Raw genomic sequence first — 23,436 nt, forward strand, 5'->3', positions numbered from 1 at the left:
CACACATTGATGTTTCTCTCCCTCTCTTTCTCCCTCCCTTGCCTTCTGTCCAAAATAAATAAATAAAATCTTAAAAAAAAAAAAGTAAACACCTGAGACATAGCACTATTTCCATAAACATAATTCCTATACCACTGGATAAAATGGAAAGATTTGGTCATAGTTAGAGTTAAAAAAAAGTAGTACTATAACCAACTATGAAAATATACATTTTTTTCTAGGAAGAATTTTTAATCCAAAATTCTTAAAGTGAAAACTTTCACCCAATAAATGATAACGTAAAACAGGATTCTATTTAGAAAATCATGCAACAAAAAAATACTAAAAAATTAGACAAATTAAAATCCCCAAGTTTGCCCTAGCTGGTATAGCTCAGTGGACTGAGCATGGGCCTATGAAGCAAACGTTTGATTCCTAGTCAGGGCACATGCCTGGGCTGCGGGCCAAGTTCCCAGTAGGGAGTGTGCAAAAGGTCACCACATATCGATGTTTCCCTCCCTCTCCTTCTCCTTTCCTTCCCCTCTCTCTAAAATTAAATAGATAAATAAATAATCTAAAAAATAAAATAAAATCCCCAAGTTAATCTGTAAGAGAAGTATATGAACTGGAAAAGGAACCAATTAAGCCCTGGCTGGTGTAGCTCAGTGGATTGAGCGCGGGCTGGGAACCAAAGTGTCCCAGGTTCGATTCCCAGCCAGGGTACATTCTCGGGTTGCAGGCCATAACCCCCAGCAACCGCACATTGATGTTTCTCACTCTCTCTCTCTCTCTCTCTCTCCCTCTCCCTCCCTTCCCTCTCTAAAAATAAATAAATAAAATATTAAAAAAAAAGAAAAGGAACCAATTATACGGTGATGGAAGAAGATGTGACTTTGGGTGGTGAGCACACAATGCAATATACAAATTATGTATCATAGAAATGTGCACCTGAAACCTATATAACCCTATGAACCAAATGTCACCCCAATAAATTTAATAATTAAAACAGTTTATAAAAATTTTGTCTAGGTTCCCATACTGGCTGTGCTTCAGATACATAAAATTACATGGTAATATCTGGAAAAACCACCTCCATAATACAAGACCTTTACAAACATTTTGTTTCTATTAAAGAACTTAACAGCAAAGCTGGTTCTGTCTCCTTAAACTGTCACTTACAATTAAAACCCCCAAAACCTCTAGAAAGCTTGTCTTAATTTCTAGAGTCATCTCTCATTATTTTTGGTAATAGGTAAGAAAAATGTTGTAAATAATCCTAGATAATGGCTAAAACAAAATTCAAAATGAGTATCAAAAAGAATGTAAACTTACTAGATTAAAATTACCTTCAATTTTTAAGAATACAAATTATTATTCTAAAGACAAGCTAAAAATAGAAACATAAATATCATAATGCTAAAACTGCATGGATTATTTTTTGTAAAGATTTTCATTCATTTATTTTCAGACAGAGGGGAAGGGAGGGAGAAGAGGCAGAGCAACAGCAATGTATGGTTGCCTCTCACGCACCCCCTACTGGGGACCTGACCTGCAACCCAGGCATGTACCCTGACTGGGAACTGAACCAGCAACACTTGGGTTTGCAGGCCAGAGCTCAATCTGCTGAGCCACACCAGCCAGGGCTGCGTGGATTATTATGTAACCCAGTCAATATAGCTACTATTGCCTGGATTTTACCTGAGCCCTCTCAAAAATACTGAAAAGGTAAAGGTGAGCAGAGATTTGGTTTTAGCTGCAAATTGCCATCTCTCTTCTCTCTCCCTCACCTAATTTCTATATTCTTATTGCCAAAATGATTCCTCATTAGAATCTACATAGTTAGGGCCACCCCCAACCCTTGACTTCCCTCTTGCTTTCCCTATGGCTGGGTAGGCAGCCAATCATCAGGAGGTAGGGAGGGAAGATAGGACATAGACAGCAAATGGAGGAGGAGGGTCATTGTCCAGTTATAGCAAGAATCTGTAGCAGTTACAGCCTACTACTTAGTGCCAAAATAATAAGTATCTTAGAAGGAATACAGCAAAGCAGTTAAGTGCATGGGATTAGGAGCTAGACCCATAGGGTTCAAATACTGAATTTGATGCTTACCAGCTCCATGATCTTAGGGAAGTTTCTCAACCTCTGTGGCTCACTTTCCTCATTTATATATCTATATGTCTCTTTGTTATGAAAATTAAGTCAGTTATAGTTTTTTTAAAGATTACTTATTTATTTATTTTTAGAGAGAAGGGAAAGGAGGGAGAAAGAGGGAGAGAAACATTGGCTTGCAACCCAGGCATATGCCCTGACTGGGAATTGAACCCTCGACCTTTTGGTTTGTAGGCCAGGGCTCAATCCACTGAGCCACACCAGCCAGGGCCAGTTATAGTTGTAAAAGTACTTAAAATAGCACTTTATACATAGTAAGGGCTGTGTGTTTGTTAAATGAATAAAAGATATGTGAATACTTCTTTAATTTCATGCAAATTTCAGTATTTTGCATAAATCACCATCTGTTATTATTTTTACACAGGTAATCTGAAAACTGGGGCAAATTTGCCAACTCACATTGACTATACTTTAATGAAAAACAGAAAATTATTGCATACCTCTACTTTGGATGCCAAAAACACACATGTAGGAGCCATTAATACAGGATCTATACTTTTCAGAGAATACCTAAGAAACAATAAAACAAGTTAAATGTAGAAAACACACACTGGAAAAAAAATCAAGATAACTCTATGGCAAGCACATGATTCAACTATACTAAGGTTCATCAAAATTAGATAAGAGTTTCAAATAAGTATAGCGTGCCCAAAATAAAACAGTCCTACCTGGCATAGAATCTCTTGAAATAGACTGTAGCAGTGGCAATAACTTGTTGTCTTAATTTAAGATGTTCACCTAATGCTTGGATAACTAAAAGAAAAATAAAGTTTTAAATGTATCTCTTGGTATCATTATAATATTAACACTGAACAGTAAGTTCCATGTGGCTAAATCATAATTACATTTATTTTTAACACAGATAAAAACCTACATATGTTAGAGACCTCTAGTTGGATCACAGTACTAATACTAGAATTTACAAATTTGTTTTAAAATATAGATATGCATAAACAACAACAAAAAATAGAAATTGCCCCATAACAAACACTACTGTTGTATTAAGGAGGGTGAATGATAGGCATTTCTCCTCTACCTTCTAAGAATTTTCAATGCCTTTCATATTATCTTTAGAATATAAAAAGAAAATATTTAACATCTATCAAACTCACTTGATTGATTTATAAAGTTATTTAAAAATCCATAATGAATTCTCACAACAACAGAGAGGTAGGTTTGCAGAAGAGTAAACTGAAGGTTAGAAAGACCACGTGACAAAGCCACCATGTGGCAGGGCAAGGATCTCCTGCCTCTAAACCCCTTTCCCTCAAAGCAAACTTGTAAGACAGCACTGCTCAATATAGCATGTCAAGCCAAAGAGTCATTTATCCTCAAAGTAATCTTTAGCCAATCTTAAATTGAATTTAATAATGCATGATACTTAGAAATATTAATGAGTATTTTGAAACTGTCTTGAATGTCTCTGACATTAAGATTTAAAAATAACTTTATTTAGATCACTTAAAAAGATTAAATGAATATGAGTTGTAAAAAGATTACATGTGTAAATAAAAATGTTAAGTAGGTAAAATGGATAGGCTTTTGAACATTTCATATTCAAAAGTTTTGTAGGTGTTGGGGAAGGAGGGGATCTTCAATGTTTATTTTAAAACAAAGTTCTTGAATTTAAAAGAAAATAATAAAAATTAAAATGTTAAGTAGGGGCTAAAACAGCTTATCACAAATTACCAAACAAAAACATTTTAGTTCAGAGTTAATCAACACTACCATTTCAACCAATTTTTTAAAAAGTTTACCATTTGTAAAAAATATTTGTAATTTCCAATATTCTTCTTCTGAGAGAAACTTTAAATCCTTTTGGCGTTCCTTCAACAGATCTTGTTTATCCAAAATCCATTGCAAACTGGAAGAAGCAAAGATGTCAAAACATGTTATAGAAAATCAAATAACAAAGTTATAGAAAGCATTCTAATATTAACCAAGTTATTAACATTCTGAGAAATACAAAGTACACATAACCCTGAAAGACAGTATTTTCCACATTTATTGAAACTCCAACACTGAGAAATATCTCACTAGTAAGTGTAAGTTGCCCTGAAAAAAAAATCTACTACAATTTCTATCTTCATTCTCAGTCTGTCACTAGCTTTACTGTATTTCATTGATTCTAAGATTCTGATATCAACATGCATCTTACAACCGGTGATGCCTTAGCCTTTTAACTGGCAGCATGTTTTTTCTTGCTTAGTGATATATAAAATAACGGTGAAATTATTTGGCACCAATTGATGGTGCCCTGAATTTGAGATATATCTTTCTCAGTTGTTCATGGGTAACTAAAGCACTTAATTTCCCTACCTCACAATTCCAATCATGTTAAAAGCTGCTTCAGAATTTATTCACTGATAGCCTCCTTCCTCCTGCCTAGTCATCTACTATTTTTAATCAAAGATATGAAATTGACATGATCCTTCAAAAAACTATTCTGCAACTTTCTTCTGTCACTCAGTATGTAATGGAAATTCTTTTATCAATGAATGTATTATTCAGCATCCTTTTAAATTGCTGCATAGCATTATGGATGAATTATTTAGTTAATCCCTATTGATAGGTATGTAGGTTATTTTTTTACCATTACAAGTAATACTTCAACAAATATCTTTGTCATTTATCCTTATATATTTGATTAATAACATATTTAGAATAATTTCCTAGATCAGATGGGTCAGTTTTGCTTGTATCTTTGATATAAATGGTCATTTAAGTTCCATTAAAAGTTATACCAATTTCCATTTCTATTAAGAATACATGGGTATGTCTTAAAATATCTAACCCTATGGGTTATTGCCAATCTTTTAAATAATTTACAATTTAAAGACAAATTAGTATCTTATCATTTTTTTAAGTGTACATCTGAGGTTAAACATTTTCCATGTCTTTATTGGCCAAATACAGTTCTTTTCTACATTATAATTCTAATATTAGATCATTTTTCTAATGATAGTCATATTTTTTGTGTTTAAGAGATTCTTCTGATCTAAAGTTTCTATATTATGGATAATAAATATTTGTCAAATACACTGCAAACATTTCTCAAGTTTAGCATGATCTCTCAGTATTTAGTTATTTGTAATACAGAAATCTCAATCACTTATATATTGAAATCTACCCATATTTTATTTTGACTTTATGCTTGTCATGCATGAGAAGGCCTGCCCTGACACAAAATTTTTAATATGTATTACACACACATTTACTTACACTTTCTAATACCCTTAAGGCTTTTTTCTTTCAATTTGTGATCCATCTACAATTTATTTTGGTACAGATAGTGCAGAGCTCCAACTAAATGTTTGTCAAATGGTCATCCAAATGTCACCAAAGTATTTCCTAATGTTTAATTTTATCACTGTTTTTGAATCTTCTTTATAATTTCCCATTTTTAATTTTTATTTTTTCTATGCCATACTATTTTAAAACATATAAAATTAAATAATTACAATCTAGTATGGAAAATACCCCCTTTCTTGCTACTATTCAGAAAATTTCTGGCTACTCTACTACAATTATTATTCTAAGACCTGAATATCAAATCCCAAGAAAGGAAATCCACTCAAAATTTTGTCTGGATTTGCATTAAATTTAAAGATCAAAATAGGGAGAAATGATACCTTTACAATGTGAGAATTCACACTGTACTTATTAAAATCTTTAAAAAAGTTTTTTCTTCCTACCCTGGCTTGTGTAGCTCAGAAGATTGAGCGTGGGCCTGCGAACCAAAGGGTCTCCGGTTTGATTCCCAGCCAGAGCACATGCCTGGTGTTGCAGGCCAAGTCCCCAGTTGGGTGTGCACGACACACAACTACACGTTGATGTTTTTCTCCCCGTCTTTCTTCCTCCCTTCCCCTAACAATAAATAAAGTCCTTTAAAAAATTGCTTCCTGTGTAGGTCCTGTACGTTTCTTAAATTTATTTTTGAGTATCTTGTATCTTCTGTTGCTATTGTAAATCATATTTCTATTGTTCATTTAATAGAAAGCTTTCTATGTTTATATTTGTAACTGGTGATGTTATTAAACCTTTGTTATTTCTAATTTTTCAATTAACTCAATTTTCTAATTTTATCTCCACATACTGATAATTTTATCCTTCTTTTTAGATCACATTCTATCAACCGCATTGAGTAGTAGATTCAGAACAATGTTAAACAGGCACAGTAATTTTCCTAATGTTTTACTATTAAGTATCTCTTGTGATGTTTTGATGTTTTTATCATGTTAAGAAAACATCCTAACTGCCTTTACTGGTGTGGCTCAGTGGACTGAGTGCCAACCTGCAAAGCAGAGGGTCTCTGGTTCCAGTCCCAGAGCACATGCCTGGGTTGCAGGCTAGGTCCCCAGTAGAGGGTACTCGAGAGGCAACCACACATTGATGTTTCTCTCCCCCTTTTTCTCCCTCCCTTTCTCTCTAAAAATAAATATATTTTTTTAAAAAAGACATATCCTATTTGTTCTAGTATGAGCATTAATAAAGAATAGGTGTTGAACTTTTATTAGGTCTTTTTGATGCCTTCATTGTTTAACAGAGTTCCTAATATTAACTGTATTCTATAACAAAAATGCTGTCATTTAAAAAATTTTTAAGGTAATGTTGGACTCCATTGTTAATCCTCTATGATGCTTGCATCAATACTCAAAAGTGACTTTTTAGTGCTATTTTTTGCCAGATTTTACCATTGTTATTGCAGCTTCATAAAGAAAACTGAAAAGCTTGCTTTCTTTGAGTGTGAACAGAAATAATTTCAGTAACAGATTCTCTTGAAAACTGAGAAAAAAATTAGCCATAAAATAGTTTGGGCCTGGAGCATTTTTTAAGGAGTTCTTTGGTAACTTTTAAAATTTGTTTTGGCTTTCAAATTTATTACTATGGAAATACATTTATACATTTGGGAGATAACCCAAATGTGTACTAAGTTTATTTACTTATCTTATTCCTAATTTTGTAGTATTGCATTATCCTTTTACCTTGATTCAACTAGCACCAGTTCAGCCTGTTTTCATTTTACCTTCCAAAGAATCAACGCTTATAATTTCCAACAATTTATTTTTTCCTTCTAATAAGTATCAGTGTTGTTTTTTTTCCTTTTTTAAAAAAGATTTTATTTACTGTTAGAGAGAGGGGAAAGGAGGAAGAAAGGGAGAAACATCAATGTGTAGTTGTCTCTTGAGTGCCCTCTACTGAAGGCCTGGCCCACAACGCAGACATTTGCCCTGACTGGGAATCAAACCAGCAACCCTTTGGTTCACAGCCCAGCATTCAATCCACTGAGTCACATCAGCTTGGGCAATATGAGTGTTACTTTCATTCTTTTGTTTCCTGCGGTGCATTTCCTTTTTAGTATTCTTATGGAGAATATTTTATTTGTATCTCTCTCAATTATTCAGGATATTGATTTTTCTTATAAATTTGGCTTTAGCTACAATATATGGATATATATTGATCTCATTATTTCCTCAATATTACATAATTTTCAATTTCCCCTTTGATACAATAAAGCATCCAGAGCTGGTTTTACACTTTTAATTAAAAAAAAAATTTATTTCTTTTTAGAAAAGGGAAACGAAGGAGAAAGGGAGAGAAACATCAATATGTGGTTGCCCCCCGAATGCTCCCTACTGGGGACCTGCACTGCAACTGAGGCATGTGCTCTGACTGGAATCCAACCATCGACCCTTTGGCTCACAGGCTAGTACTCAGTCCACTGAGCCACACCAGGACTATCCTTTTAATTTTTATTACCTGTTCATTAATTCATTCAGCCTACCAGTCAGTATTTAGTGACCTTCTAGTATGACTGCATCATGATCAAAGAATGTGTTCTAATACAATTTTCTGAAAAAATGCTGTAATTTGCTCTGTTCCAGGATTATCATTATTTTCATCTCGTCATTTTATCTTTAAAAAATAAACTTCACAAATATTTAAGTTTTTCCTCACAAATACATAGTATAAACTCAGAAGATATAAATACATTTCATGAAATTTAAGATGACATTGCTTTTAAGATTCACCATTATTTCATGTACTAAGAAGAAAAAATGCTATCCTGAAATGTTAAAATGTGCACCTTAAAGCCATGAAATACAGCATATTTCATGTCAACTTTCCTTTTCACCAAAATCACCTAAAAACAATGGTTTTTGTAATTATTTTGTGTGTCTTTTTAGAACTGTCTTCTCTTTCATAATTGTTATCTTTTGCAGATCAGGGACTCCATGATTCTCAAGGAATCAGAGGAAAGCCAAGTGTGCCCTTTCTACCAGGACCACTTCAATTGGGAGGCAAGGGTAGTTTCAAAAAACACATTTGATGTTATTATAATAATTTTATATTTGAAAAGTGAAAAAACAATTGTTTTTATAAAAGCGATCCTGCCCCTGTTTTGATAACCATTCTCACTATGGCATAATGCTGATCAAAAGAGAGGCATGATCTTTAAGTTGAAAAAGTCTATAAATTCTGACAAACATTTAGCTAGCTGTCAATTCTCTCACCTTCCTTCAAACTTATCAGAATACCCAAATTTTCTATTTTAATTTTGCCCAAGCAAGTATTTCAATGAGTCAGTGTAAAATAAAAATATCAGAAGTAAAACTTCTATAGCATTTCATCTCCACAGAATTACTCCACAGCAAGAGAAGAATCTGCATTTCTGAAAATAGGTTTCGAAAACCACCGTTTCTTTTTTCCTGCAAAGGGCCAAAAAAAAGAACGAACAATGGAATCCACCTTTTTCACAGAATCAAAATTTAAATTACAGTTACTGACGCTCTCGGCATTAAAAATTACTTACACTAAAATATAACCTTTGTCAGGCTGTGTTTATCTTTCAACTGCGCAGTCTAGTCAAACCACCTTCCTGACTGCTTAAACAAATGTATTCAGGGGAAAATGTTTTTAATATTACTCAGGCTCTTCCATGGTCACTGACAGAAACAAAAACTTAATCATGAAAAAGGTTAAAGAAATCAGCAACGTTATTGAAAAAAATACACTCTTAAAACTTAAGACACAGGCTAATGAAATGGATAAATTTTGAGAGCACCTGCCCTATATCTTACCAGCATAAAACCCCACGCAGACGTGAAGTACTGGCAGGAAGCAGTTAGTGAAACATGACTGACTCCCCCCTCTCCTCGGAATATTAAACCCACTCAAGACAGGAGGTGAGTAACAAAACACTACGATACCGACCCACTGACGAGACCCTAAACGAAAAGTGAACCACAACAGTCCTGAATAGCCAGCGTCATAGTCCTGAACCTTGTCACACTTCCCACACCTTTGCCCTTCCCATCTCATCCCACCCCAACCTCCTCCCAGGCCTAGCTAATCCAAGAATTTTAAACTCTGGAACCTTCCGACCTCACAGACTGACTCCCCTTCCCCCAAGCTTCCCGCTCACTTATCATTCCCTCCCCCCGAGCCCGAAACCGGCCATAGGGCGGGGAGAGGGGAGTTGCCAGAGAGAGACGCATCCCGCTTCCGGCCACAGCCGCAACGCGGGAGACTCCGTGGTGTTCCGGACAGGGGCTGGGATCCAGGGACAGGGGCTAGGATCCAGGCCAAGGGGAGTCGCAGGCCCCGTTCTCATCGCCCCCCTAGAGCCAGGCCCTGAGAGAAGACAGAAGGTAACTTACTAATGGGAGCTCTGCCAAAAGTTCCCTGCCATGGAACACAGCTTGCCCTGATACAAAAGCACCAGCCGGCGGAGCGGCTCTCGGAGCGACCATAGACCCAGCCCGCCTGGTAACCGCGCTCCTCTATCTGATCTACCCGGCTCCGCTCGGCGGCGGCGACGGTGAGAGGAAGAGGATGGCACCCTATTCTTTTTGACGCCGGCCGGCAACACTCTGCTGTGTAAACCAGTTCCTATGGATAAAAGTTCCGACCCGCCCCGTGTTAGCGAGGAAGCCAGCTGGGAGGAGACAGGCTGTGCACGCACAGAAATAGTTAATGGGAACTGGTGCTCGCGGCGGTCTAGGGGCTCTCGCGAGAGCTTCTTGCCAGTTCGGCGTAAAGCTTGCACTGCTTAGTCTTCTGGGTTCGGTAATCATTCTCCGAGTGGAGATGTCACTCCGAGTTTTGTTATTCCGTTGTACAGTTTACAGGCCTCCGAAGCAGCGCGGTGGGATTGTATTAAAGGTTTTCTGCCTTTGATTCTTTCTCCTGCAAATTGGGAAGAGAAATAGAGATTTTGGCCTCGAGGACCTACCTACCAGAACCTACTGGCACCAGGCGGTACGCTTTCTAAATAGAGTTCTTTTGCAGTGAAGCGGAAACCTTTAGAGCGATACTGTTTTAATGCCAGCAAATCACTAGTTTCACATATATGTACTAAATAGAAACATACGTCCAAAAATGCAATACTTTAATTTTACAAGATGAAGTAATCTGTAGTTTTCATTTCTATTATTGATACTGTAGTTATTGTAAAACTTCTCATTAGTTTTCCAGCAATTGGACACAATTGGAAGTTCTTCATAGACCACCAGTGTTCTCAGGTAGTTTGACGAAGTATTTTTCATAGTGTGGGTGGAGACCAGTTAGGGTGTGGTTGAAACTGAGTATAATAGGCATCCCCCCCCCACCCCAAAGAAAAAGAAAGCATTTTCCTAAGTGAATTTTTAAAAAAAGATTTTATTTATTTATTTTTAGAGAGGGAATGGAGGGGGAGAGAGAGAGATAAACATCAATGTGCGGTTGCTGGGGGTCATGGCCTGCAACCCAGGCATGTACCCTGACTGGGAATCGAACCTGCGACACTTTGGTTCGCAGCCCGTGCTCAATCCACTGAGCTACACCAGCCAGGGCTAAGTGAAATTTTTAAAAAATTAGGTATATTATTAAATAAACTCTTAAAAAAAAGGCCCTGGCTGGCGTAGCTCAGTGGATTGAGTGCGGGCTGGGAACCAAAGTGTCCCAGGTTCGATTCCCAGCCAGGGTACATTCCTGGGTTGCAGGCCATGACCCCCAGCAACCGCACATTGATGTTTCTCTCTCTTTATCTCTCTCTCTCCCCCTTCCTTCCCTCCCTAAAAATAAATATATAAAATCTTAAAAAAAATTAGGTATATTAGAAAAACAAGGATGTTACTTAAAATATCTGATGCAGTTATATATGGATGTATGTACGTCCAGATTTGAAATGCCATATGATTTCACTTACATGTGAAATCTAAAGACCAAAATAAACAAACCAACAATAGAACAGTCCTAGATACAGAGAACAGTTGGATGGTTGCCATGAAGGGGGTTGGGTGAAAAAGGTGAAGGGATTAAGAAAGGACATAGGAAATACAGTAAATAATATTGTAATAACTGTGTGGTGCTAGGTGGGTACAGAGGGGAATGCTTTGTAAATTATATGATTGTCTAATCATTGTGCAGTATACCTGAAACTGATACAAAATAATATTGAATTAAACTGTAATTGAAAGATAAAATTTAAATTTCAAAAAAGATGTGAAATGCATCTTAGTAGCCTAACATAAAGTATTTTATATCACATGTTACTCCCATAAAGTCCCATAAAGTTGCTTTCCTTGATCGTTGTTCTCTAGGTCTTTGAGAATCTAGTATGTTTTCATCTTTCAACTACTCCATCTTGGTTCTTTGCCTCCAGGCTTCAAATCTTTCCAGGTAGAATGCTCAGGACTTTCACAGGCTCTTAATCAGTGGTGAGAGACTTGAACCAGAAACAACACTGTCACTTCCTCTCTTCCCATTGACCAAAATAAACACATGCTTCTGATTTAACTGCAAAGGGGCTGAGAAATGTTCGGGAGTCTATAGTATATTTGATGAACTATTGTCTGCTACACTGCAAATTATAGTCAAAAAAGTTTGAAAGGCAGTAGCTTAAGAAATTCCAGGCCCAAGGCTACTTCACATTGGTTGGGAATTTCTTCAACTCTCAGAGGTTGCCAGTTTGACAATATCCTGAAGATAAAGATACTGTGATAAATTGGTATTGATAAATGTTTTGTTCTGTGTGCCCCCACTACACTCTTTCTACCACTAGGCCAGCATTGTTTCATACTTAATTCTGCATTCTTCTTTCCACAAAACTGAGCTCCTTGAACTTTTTTTACTAGTAGTTCAGGGCCTTAACACATAGGCATAGCAGGAACTGGTATTTGTGGGGCAAGGTGTTTAATGAAGAGCAGTATGATGTTGTGAATGAAAAATTAGGCTGAAAAGTATTTAGAAAGCAAAAAGAAATCATAAATTATTAGAGTCTTGAAGATTTAGGTCCCTTCCTTCTGTGAACTCTTCTAAGCAATTTACCAGAAATACTACATAGAAATGCTTTGCGTGTACAACCCGGTTTCTGCTTCTCATCCAGAACTCCAAATGCCCAGGGGCTCTCCATGCTTCCAGTGACCAAGAAGGAGGGGCCTGAAGCTAGGCTTCATTAATTCCAGAGTAAATTATCTCTGAGGGTGCTCTGTAAAGGTAGGTTAAATTGAATGATGTGAGCTGAAAGCTAACTTCATTTGAAGACATCTGATGGAACAGAGTAATTTACAAAAGCTGTTAAAATGCCTAGGTAGCTCAGCTTACCTGGATGCAAAAGATGATGGACCATGTAGATTGCTGCTAGGGTTTTTTTTTTTTAAGCTTTCTTTAAATAGTTCTAAGAATAATGTTCCCTGGCTGGTGTAGCTCAGTGGATTGAGCTCAGGCCTGTGGGCCAAAGGGTCGCTGGTTTGATTCCCAGTCAGGGCACATGCCTGGGTTGCAGGCCAGGTCTGCGGTAGGGGATGCATGAGAGGCAACCACACATTGATGTTTCTTTCCCTCTCTTTCTCTCTCTCTTCCCTTCTCTCTAAAAAAATAAATAAATAAAATCTTAAGGAAAACAACAATAACTTCAAAAATAAGTAAATAAGTAGTTCTAGGAATATTGTTTCTCAGTCCTCACTACCTATTTAATTTAAACTTAATGGAATCAATCTTGTCCCTTCCGTTTACCTTGTGCTTTTCAAATAGGGATGTGATCAATAAATTCTTGTTACTAATGTTGGTTCTCTTGTGGCAAAAAGAGCATTTATCCCTATTCCTACAAGGCTTTCCACAGCAACATGAATACCATTTCTCAGAAACTAAAGGCTGGAAATTTAGTGGCTTTATCAAGCCCACTTAGCTAGTTAGTGGCAAGAACAGCTAGAATCCAATTCTTCTGATTCCCAATGCAATAAGATTTTCACCCAACTATACAGCTTCAATAAAACTAACTACTGTAAACTCATTATTCCAGGTTTGTGGTAAAAGTTTCTCCTCCCAAACACTATTATTGAAGATCATATCCTCACTTTTAATTAAATTGTCATATGACTTCGCTTTGGTACTAGCAATCATTATTATGAAAATATCCTCTCCTCTTTCTAGCCATTTATTGTGCCTCCTTTATTTCAGTTCCTAGATACTTAAGGTTGTTGAATATGACTAAACCTCTAAACCGTCCAGTAAAGCACTACTTAGCCACTTTAAACCTCAGTTTCTTCAACTGTAAAACAGGGATAATCATAGTTCCTAAGTCACAGGGTTCTGGTGAGGTTTAAATAAACCTCAAATGAAGTTAGAATAGTACCATATACATGGCAGGAGCTCAATAACTCCTTTATTTTAGCTTCCATTATTTAAGAGTGGAAGTCATTATTTTCACAAGTTTAGATTCTACAACCTGGACAAGAGTTCTGTCTTCACAAAAAAGGAAAATAGTGCCACCTTGATACAAAGAAAGATGCACTCCATCACTTAGCACTAGCCCTTGATACTTCAATGCATTTGTACTCCACAGGGAACAATACTCAAATATATTGATTTACAGTGTGCTACTATACTCATGCCATTGGGTATTGTTTTTCCCTGTACACTTTTAGATCTGGAATCTCCAGTTTGGGGGATTCTGGAATTCACTTTCTGATTTCAGTTAGTCTGGAATGACCTTTGAGAGAATACAATGTATCAATAAGAAACTTCAGAGCTAAAGCCCAGTATTATTATTGTCTAAAGATTCCAAAGACCAAGAAATGTCCCATTTCCAAAAAGATTCCCTATAACAACAACAACAACAACAACAAAAAGGTCAAAAAATTAGGAAAAACTTTAAGTCCAGTCAAGGTGATCCAGCTGGGAAGACTGTCTGGATTGCAACTAAAACTTTACACCAAGTTATTGTATTATTTTGCAATAAAGAGAAGGTATTTAAGGAAGTGAAATGTAGAAATGTATGGAGTACATAAAAAGAAGTCAGAAAGGTCAAATTTGGCAAGGTGTCTATATGAGGTTTCTATTGCTGCTGTAACAAATTACCATAAACTTAGTGTCTTAACACAATTTATTATGCAGTACTGGAGGTCAGAAGTCCTAAATAGGTGTGTCTTACTGGGCTAAAAATTAAGGTGGTCCTTCCTAAAGGATCTAAAGGAGAATCTGTGTTTCTTGCCTTTTCCAACTTGTAGAGGCTGCCTACACACCTTGGCTCATGCCCCCTTTCATTTTAAAAGCCAATAATGGCCAACTGACTATGACATAGCATCATTCTGATGCTTGCTTTTCTGTCTGTCTAACTGCTTTTTATCTAAATTGTATACTTACCAAGAAATCTTCCAATAACAATTCATTTTTCCACATGGATTTGTCTATAGAAATACAATGCTCTGAGCAATGAATAAAAGTATCTGATCAATGTGGCCATTATTATTATTTAAATTAATGGATTATTTTTTAAATAATTTTTTATTTTTTAAAATATTTTATTTATTTATTTTTAGAGAGAATGGAAGGGAGGGAGAAAGAAAGGGAGAGAAACATCAATGTTTGGTTGCCTCTTGTGCGCCCTCTACTGGGAACCTGACCTGCAACCCAGGCATGTGCCCTGACTGGAAATTGAACTGGTGACCCTTTGGTTCACAGGCTGGTGCTCATTCAGCCAGGGTGACTGAGCCACACGAGCTAGGGTTAAATCAATTAATTTATATTGGTTTTTTATTATTATTTTTAGGGAAGAGTAGAAGGGAAGGAGAAAGAGGGAGAGAAACATCAATGTGGGGTTGCCTCTTGTATGCCCCCTACTTGGAACCTGGCCCACAACCCAGGCCTGTGGTCTAACTGTGAGTCAGACAGTGGACCCTTTAGTTTACAGGCCAGCTCTCAATACACTGAGCTACACCAGCTAAGGCTACTGGGTTTTTAATATACGAATTTCTGTGGGCTTGATTATTGTGTGTCTAGACCTAAGAGATGGTGCAGACTCAGTAAGCTGGCAGCTCAAGTTTCTGAGGCTGCAAAAGTGAAAACAAGATATGAGGACCCTGATGAAGTCCATCTGTTCAGTGGTCTTCCAAAAAGATTAAAAGCTGACTTTAAAAAAAAAGATTTTATGTATATATTTTTAGAGAGAGGAAGGGAGGGAGAAAGAGGGGTAGAGAAACATTAATGTGTGGCTGCCTCTCGTGCACCCTCTACTGGGGACCTGGCCTGCAACCCAGGCATGTGCCATGACTGGGAATCAAACTAGCAACCCTTTGTTTTGCAGTCTGGCGCTCAATTCACTGAACCACACCAGTCAGGGCTAAAAGCTGACTTGGACATACTTTTCTCTTCAAACAGAAAAGGAATGGATTTCACGATATGACTATGGACTGAATGCTCTCCTAATTTCTTCCATGACATCCATATTGACCAGTTCTCTTTCTTATTTTTACTTACTTCAATTCTGAACACAGGGATATCTCCTTTTATTGCACTTCACTTTATTGTACTTCACAGATGTTTTTATTTTTTCCTAAAGATTTAATTAATTTATTTTTAGGAAGAGGGGGAGGGAGGGAGAAAGAGAGGGAAAGAAATGTTGATGTGAGAGAGAAACCTTGATCGTTTGCTACTTGTATGTGCCCCAACTGGGAACTGAATCGGAGCCCAGGCATGTGCCTTGACCAGAGATCAAACTGCAACCTTTTGCCTTGCGGGACAGTGTTCAACCAACCAAGCCAAACTGATCAGGGTAGGTGTTTCAGTTTTTACTAATAGAAGGCAAGAACCCTCCACCAGCAAAAAATCATGACTCACTTTATTGCAATACCTACTTTATTTTGGTGATCTGGAACTGAACCGGTAATATCTCTGAGCCTGTTTTTTAATTAGACTCTTTTGGTTGCTTAAGTAACTTTCAGCAATGTACAATTCACTATAAGAAGAAACATGGATTAGCACCAGAATTATAACTAGAAAACTGTCCAGAATTGAGGCATATTTCTCTCTGTGTTTTCTCTTATTTTCTTGTTCCCAGCTACTTCATATTATCTCCGCACTCTGTTTACTTCTTAGTGTCTGCTTAGTTTAATTTAATTTGTATGCTCTTCAGCTTTTCTGTACATCGTGAACTTTCAGTTTCACTTCCATTGTACTATATTCTCTATTTATTTCTTTTGTTTGCTTGTTTTCTTTATGTAGACAGGATCACACATACAAAATATTTGTCTAGGACTCTGCACACCTAAACACAGCTCTGATTAGAATTAACATGATTGGCTTAGAGTCATGGTCCTTAATCTTGACTCTACTTTAGAATTACTTGGGTTGATTCTTCAAAATTCTGTTTCACAAACTCTACTCCCAGACCAAATGTCTTCTGTAGAACAAATACACATATACAGATATTTATATGCCTGTGTTCTTGTTTATGTATGAGCAAGGAAAAAAATGTAGATAAATATGCATTAACATTAAAGTAATAATGGGATTAGTTAGATTGAACTGGGCAACTGCTAGGGTGTGGGGCTTTGGGAAAAAATTTTTGTGGGGTCTCTTTCTACATAAACATTCTGATTAAAAATTGTATTCCACTGGAACCTCTAAGGCTAAAGACAGAAAGAAATATGCATAAACATTGCACTGTGGTTTATAAATTTTCTCCTTATAGGAGTGTAGATGAACAATTCTGAACCTGCTTTACATGAATGCTGAGCCTGAACAAATAAGTAAATGGATTGTAGATAGTGAGATCCAGGTTTCTCACTGTCGAGAAAGAAGTTATAAGTCATCAAAGGAGGAAAGCTAGAATTTTTTCTATGGTAATGGAGCAGAGTCTAAAATCACTGAATTAACTCTGTCACCTGAATTACCAGGTCTGTCTGAAATCCCACATGCTCTTGAATACCCACACAGTAATTTTCTGTTGAGATGCTCAGCTGGACACTTCCATTACATCAAACTGCACTGATTTAATTTGTTAGTCTAGTTCACAAAGTATATGTTACACTTTTTATATATTCTTGGAGAAAAAAACTCTAAAACTTTTCTGTTCAAAGGCATTTAAAATGCTGGAAAGGAAAAATAGCATGATCTCTTTCAGTCCACAACTTTAAAAAAGGTTTTGGAACTGCACTTGGAAAATAATTTTTCATGTGACTGTTAAAACTGGGTAAATGAGAATATCCTCTCTTCTTTTTTCCTCTCTGATATGATAGGAGGGGAGAAACCAAGGAATACAGAGCATAGTGCAAGGCTTTAGATGGGCTTATAGGAACTAGTTGACAAGAGATGATTGGTGGTAACACTGGAGGCAAGAGAATCAGGCACCAGTGGCCAGTAAGAAAAGTGCCTTGGATAAGCTGATTTAAAAGCTTTCTTTAATTTGAAAGTCATGGTTCGGTCAAGTTCTTATAGAAAATACCAGAATTTGATGAGCTAATGACACAACCTTTTATCTGGGATTTTATCTTAGTTTGACTCTACTCGTATTTCTCCTTACACATAGTAAATTTAATAATTAGAAAATATTTAATATGAGTAGTCTTTAACAGATAAACACAGTTTGTCTCCTGCACAACCACATCAAAATTACAGCTGAAATATAGAACAACCACCACTCAGAACCATCAGAAATCAAGTGGAATGGAAGTCAGACGACCACAGAATTAAAGAAACTACATCCATCTGGACTGGGAGGAGGGACAGAGACACAGAACGGGCTGGTCCCACATCCACATGTGGTAGATTAAAATTCAGGAGGAATATCTTGGGAGCAAAGAGTCACACCCCCATACCAGACTCCCAGCCCAGGGTTCCAATGCCAGGAAAGTAAGTCCCTATAATTTCTGGCTACAAAAACCAGCAGGGATTCAGTTGGTAGAAGAAACTTCTGGAATGCCAAGCAGTGCCTTTTACAGAACCCACACATGGACTTAATCAGACTCACTCACTCTGAGCTCCAACACTGGGGTAGCAGCTTGAAAGGCACCAGTGGCATACAGGGAGGAACTGAAGTGTCACATCAAGGTGAGAGTTGGGCGACAGCTTTCTCCCAGACTAAAGGTAGGTAGAGGCCATTTCTGAACCCTCCCCCTACAGAGCCACAGAGCAGGTAGGCTGGTGCCATATCTGAGGCTCCATCAACCTGGCTAACACTGCCCTGCCCTGGAGATCTCCAGAGACTGTGGCCCACCCTACTTATGGGCCTACCTAAGCTGCTTTTCCATATGAATGACTGACCTTGACTCATGCTTCACAACTTCTTAAATCCTCTCTAATAAGCAACAACCAGCCTCTGTACCTCTTGCAAAGTCCCCAGGCCCAGCACCAGCAACAACCAGCCTAGGTTCACAGCTTGGCTTTGCCTGGGAATCTCTTAAGCCCGGCACAAGTAGCAGCCATCTCAGATTGCTTTATAGCTCTGACAGGATGGCCATGGGCAAAACACAGGTGGGGATTGACCTGGGCCTGTACCACTCAGGACACTCCAGAGCGTGCACACTCAGTGGACAGCTACAGACCACATTGGAGTGCAACCACTCTGCTTTCCCACAGCTCATCCTCCACAGAGGGTAGAGGTTGGTGATCAGTGGCTACAGTCAATCCTTGCAGTTGACTGGCCTGGGTAAGTCCCTCCCATTGGCCCGCCAACAGCAATCAAAGCTCAACTAAAACAGGAGAGTGTACTCAGCCCACATGAAGGGTTCACTTTGAGTACCCACCTTGAGTGATAGGGGTGGTTGTGCCACTGGACCCTACAGGATACCTACTGTATTAGGCCATGCTACCAAGACAGGGAATCATAGCAACTCTACCTAATAATTAGAAACAAACACAAGGAGGCTGCCAGAATGAGGAAGTAAAGAAACATGGCCCAAATGAAAGAACAGATTGAAACTCCAGAAAAAGAACTAAACAAAATGGAAATAATCAATCTATCAGATAGAGTTCAAAACATGGGTTATAAGGATGCTCAGAGAACTTAATGAGGACCTCAACAGCATAAAAAAAAGATCCAGTCAGGAATGAAGGATACACTGCTTGAAATTCAAAAAAACAAAACAAAAAAAAAACAGCACTGGCTGGTGTGGCTCAGTGGATTGAGTGCCAGCCTGTGAACTAAAAGGTTGCCAGTTCAATTCCCAGTCAGGGCACATGCCTGGTTTGTGGGCCAGGTCCAAAGTTTCTCTCCCTCTCTTCCTCCCTCCCTTCCCCTCTCTCTAAAAGTAAATAAATAAAATCATTTTAAAAAAACAGAAAAAAAACCTTACAGGGAAACAACAGTAGAGTGGATGAAGCCAAGAAACAAATCAATGATTTGGAATGTAAGGAAGCAAAAAACAACTAATCAGAGCAACAAGAAGAAAAAAAGAATCCAATAAAATGAGGATAGTGTAAGCAACCTCTAGGACAACTTCAAGCAGTCCAACATATACATCACAGGGGTGCCAGAAGGACAAGAGAAAGAACAAGAAATTGGCAACTTACTTGAAAAAATAAAGAAATCTTTCCTAATTTGGTGAAGGAACTAGACATTCAAGTCCAGGAAGCATAGAGAGTCCCAAACCAATGGATGCAAAGAGGCCCACACCAAGACACATTATAATTAAAATGCCAAAGGTTAAAGATAAACAGAGAAGCTTAAAAGCAGCAAGAGAAAAGTAGGTGGTTACCTACAAAAGAGATCCCATAAGACTGTCAGTTGATTTCTCAAAAGAAACTGTAGGCTAGAAGGGGCTGGCAAGAAATATTCAAAGTCATGAAAAGCAAGGACCTACAGCCAAGATTGCTCCATCTAGCAAAGATATCATTTGGAATTGAAGGGCAGATAAAGAGCTTCCCACTTAAGAAAAAAACTAAGTGCTCATCATCACCAACCCATTATTATATGAAATGATAAAAGGACTTATTTAAGAAAAAAAAAGATCAAAACTATGAACAATAAAATGGCAATAAATTCATGTCAATCAAATCTAAAAAACAAACTAAGCAAACTGAAAGAACAGAGATTAAATCATGAATATAGAGAGCATTTTGGTGGTTGCCAGAGCATTTTGATGGTTGCCAGATATAGAGTGGGAGATGGGGAAATGGGTGAAGAGGTGAGGGGATTAAGAAGTACAAATAGGGACCAGGTTGGTGTAGCTCAGTGGATTGAGTGCGGGCCTGCAAACCAAAGGGTTGTTGGTTTGATTCCCAGTCAGGGCATATGCCTGGGTTTCGGGCCAAGTCTCTCAAAGGTGGACACTTGAGAGGCAACCACACAGTGATGTTTCTCTCCCTCTCTTTCTTCCTTCCTTCCCTCTAAAAATAAATAAATAAAATATTTAAAAATATTTTACTTATTTACTTTTAGAGAGAGGGGAAGGAAAGGAGAAAGAGGGAGAGAATCATTAATGTGTGTTTGTCTCTTGCTCATCCACTACTGGGGGCTGGATCTGGCCTGCAACCCAGGCATGTGCCCTAACTGGGAATCAAACTGGTGATCCTTTGGTTCGCAGGCTGGCGCTCAATCCACTGAACAACACCAGCCAGGGCAATAAATAAAATCTTAAAAAAAAAAAAGAAAAGAAGTACAAATAGGTAGCTATAGAATAGCCATGGGAATGTAAAGTACAGTATATGAAATGGAGTAGCCAAAGAACCTATGCATGACCCATGGACATGAACAATAGTGTAGGGATTTCTGAGTGAGTGGAGGTTCTGGGTGGAGTGGGGCAAAGGGGGAGAAATTGGAACAACTGTAATAGCCTAATCAGTAAAAAAAATTATAAAAAATAGGAGTAGTTGTTTTAATTCACGTCATTGAATACAGAAATCTTTACTCAACTACCAGGTAATCAGTTTTCTATTTTCTTTATGTGTGAAATCTATTAGCTACCTGAAATGTAACCATGGTTAATAATAGTTACATGTACACATTTTATTTAGTCTTTAACAAGCCTAATAAGTGATGGGGAATTCAAGAGTAGGAGAAATTTAGTTTTAGGCAATAGTCAATAAGCTTAATAACTAATGCATGTAAAAAGCTATTATTTCAGAAACTGAGGGTATGATCCACCCTGACTCCAGAAGGCCACAAGCAGCACCACCTTTGTGCCCCAGAGGACTGCATGCAATCAAGATGATATCTGAGCCATTGCACTCCAGAGCGAGGTATCCACCACTGAGGACACAGATAAAGAATCACTGGTCAACAGATGAAAGAATGCTGCTTAACTGATCATCTGATTATCTTTATCTGATTAACTTTTTTGCTTGAATTCCAAACCCCTCACCTACACTTTCTTCTTCTTATGAAAAGGGTCGAATTAAAATGGAATATAAGACAGTTTGTTAGCATATATAACCTGCCATCTTTTCAGATCACAAGCCATCTGAATAAAGCGCCCTTAAAGATTCAATCCCTGTCTCTGCTTATTGGGCTGGTAGTGACAGGAAGCACGAATGACAGCTTTTCCAGTTTCTTAAGTAGACATTATAATTATGCTTTTATGGATAAAAAGACTTAGGCTCAAAGGTTAAATAATGAGCCCAGGTTACATATGTAGTATGGTGAAGCCAAATGCAGTAACAGTCTATGTGTCTGGGGTGTGTATAACTTCATATTTTACTCATGGTGCCAAGGAGGAACAAACCAGCTATGTGAGAACATTAAACATATTAAGGAGTAGCGTATATACTCCCACAGGCTCTCTCACAGTCCCGAGCACTTAGTTATTAGTGTGGTTCCTCAATAAATGCTTGTTGATGAAAAAAATTTTAAATGTCCTTGCTGAAATATAACTACTATTTAGGAATGGTGGGCAGAGCGCCGAGCTAAGCATAAAACCCAGATACTATCAGGGACTCTTCTATTAACTAACCATGTGGCTTTGGACAAATTACTTATCTAAGCCTTCATTTTATTTTTTTAAAGAGAGAGAGAAACATAAATGTGAGAGAAACATCAGTTGGGTTGCCTCATGCATTTGTTGCCTCTCATGTGTGTCCTGTCCTGGGACCGCAACCCAGGCATGTGTCCTCATCAAGATGAGGGATTGAACCTCTGACCTGGATGGCACCCAAGCAACTGAGCCACACCAGTCAAGGCCTGAGGCTCTTTTTAAAATCAGAATAACAATGCCTGCTGGGCCTGCTCCCCAAATTTGAGACCATATATGAATATATGATCTGTTGAACAAGTGAAAGGCTTTACAATCTCAAGTTCTAAATTCAAAGAAGCCCATTAGATAGGGGATAACTCCTTTGCAAAAACCAGTTCAACCTCCTCCACACAGACCTGATTATGATATAAACCTATCTCAGTATCTTACCATAAATCTAGCTAAGAACTCTGGAATCTTTTATTGGATTCTACTTCTCTGAACCTTTCTGACTTCTTCATTTGATGTCATCACCCGTCTACTGGAACTAATCAGCTTCATTTCCAAAATCATTTTCTATAGCTGAAGAAAAGAAAGTATGCTGTCCAGAGCTTAGACTCTCGGGGCGTTGTATTCAAAGAACACAGGAATCTTATGGCCCCTTTTTCTTACCCCAAGCTTTATTAATCATATTTAAAGTTTTTTGTATATTATGATGTTTTGACTCTTAAAAAAGTTTCTGGCTGGGGAGAGACTGACCTTTCCAGGGATAGACAATTCTTAGAGATTACAAAAGGCCCAGCCTAACGCATGTCTTTGATATGCAAACTAACCAATCCAGAGCCATACCTCCTGTCTCTGGCCCATACATCCCAGGAGACAATATTCTTCTGCCTTAATCATTACAGGGCCAGATGCTAGGCAACTAGGAAACATCCCATATCCAAATCCAAAGAAATTATTCATAATAGCCCAGCCTAAACTGTTCACCCTTTTCTGTCTTACCTTTCCTACAGAAGCCTCAATACTCTGGCCTAAACCTATTGCTTGTTCCTGCCTTTGCTTCCTATCAAAACCTAGTGTTCCAACCTTGTCCTTCTGTGGTGATTCTTGCCTCTTGTTTCTAGAGAGCTGTATC

General features: G+C 37.8%; 1 protein-coding gene across 3 annotated transcripts in view; it reads right to left on the minus strand.

The window, feature by feature from the left end:
- CCNC (cyclin C) overlaps positions 1-10,097 on the minus strand; it is a 28,707-nt gene extending 18,610 nt beyond the window's left edge. The window contains exons 1-4 of one of the 3 annotated variants that reach the window (XM_028508753.2): positions 9,810-10,094; positions 3,906-4,012; positions 2,817-2,901; positions 2,589-2,658 (exon numbers count right to left, since the gene is read on the minus strand). In XM_028508753.2, the coding sequence (XP_028364554.1) occupies positions 2,589-2,658; positions 2,817-2,901; positions 3,906-4,012; positions 9,810-9,841 (294 nt within the window). In that variant the 5' untranslated portion in view covers positions 9,842-10,094. Of the gene's footprint in view, positions 1-2,588; positions 2,659-2,816; positions 2,902-3,905; positions 4,013-9,230; positions 9,274-9,809 lie in introns of those variants that run through there. The other 2 variants (XM_036024515.1, XM_028508754.2) reach the window with 2 other exon arrangements.
- Positions 10,098-23,436: the final 13,339 nt, after the last annotated feature.

This window comes from Phyllostomus discolor, chromosome 4 (genome assembly GCF_004126475.2).
Source record: "Phyllostomus discolor isolate MPI-MPIP mPhyDis1 chromosome 4, mPhyDis1.pri.v3, whole genome shotgun sequence".
NCBI classification, from domain to species: domain Eukaryota; kingdom Metazoa; phylum Chordata; class Mammalia; order Chiroptera; family Phyllostomidae; genus Phyllostomus; species Phyllostomus discolor.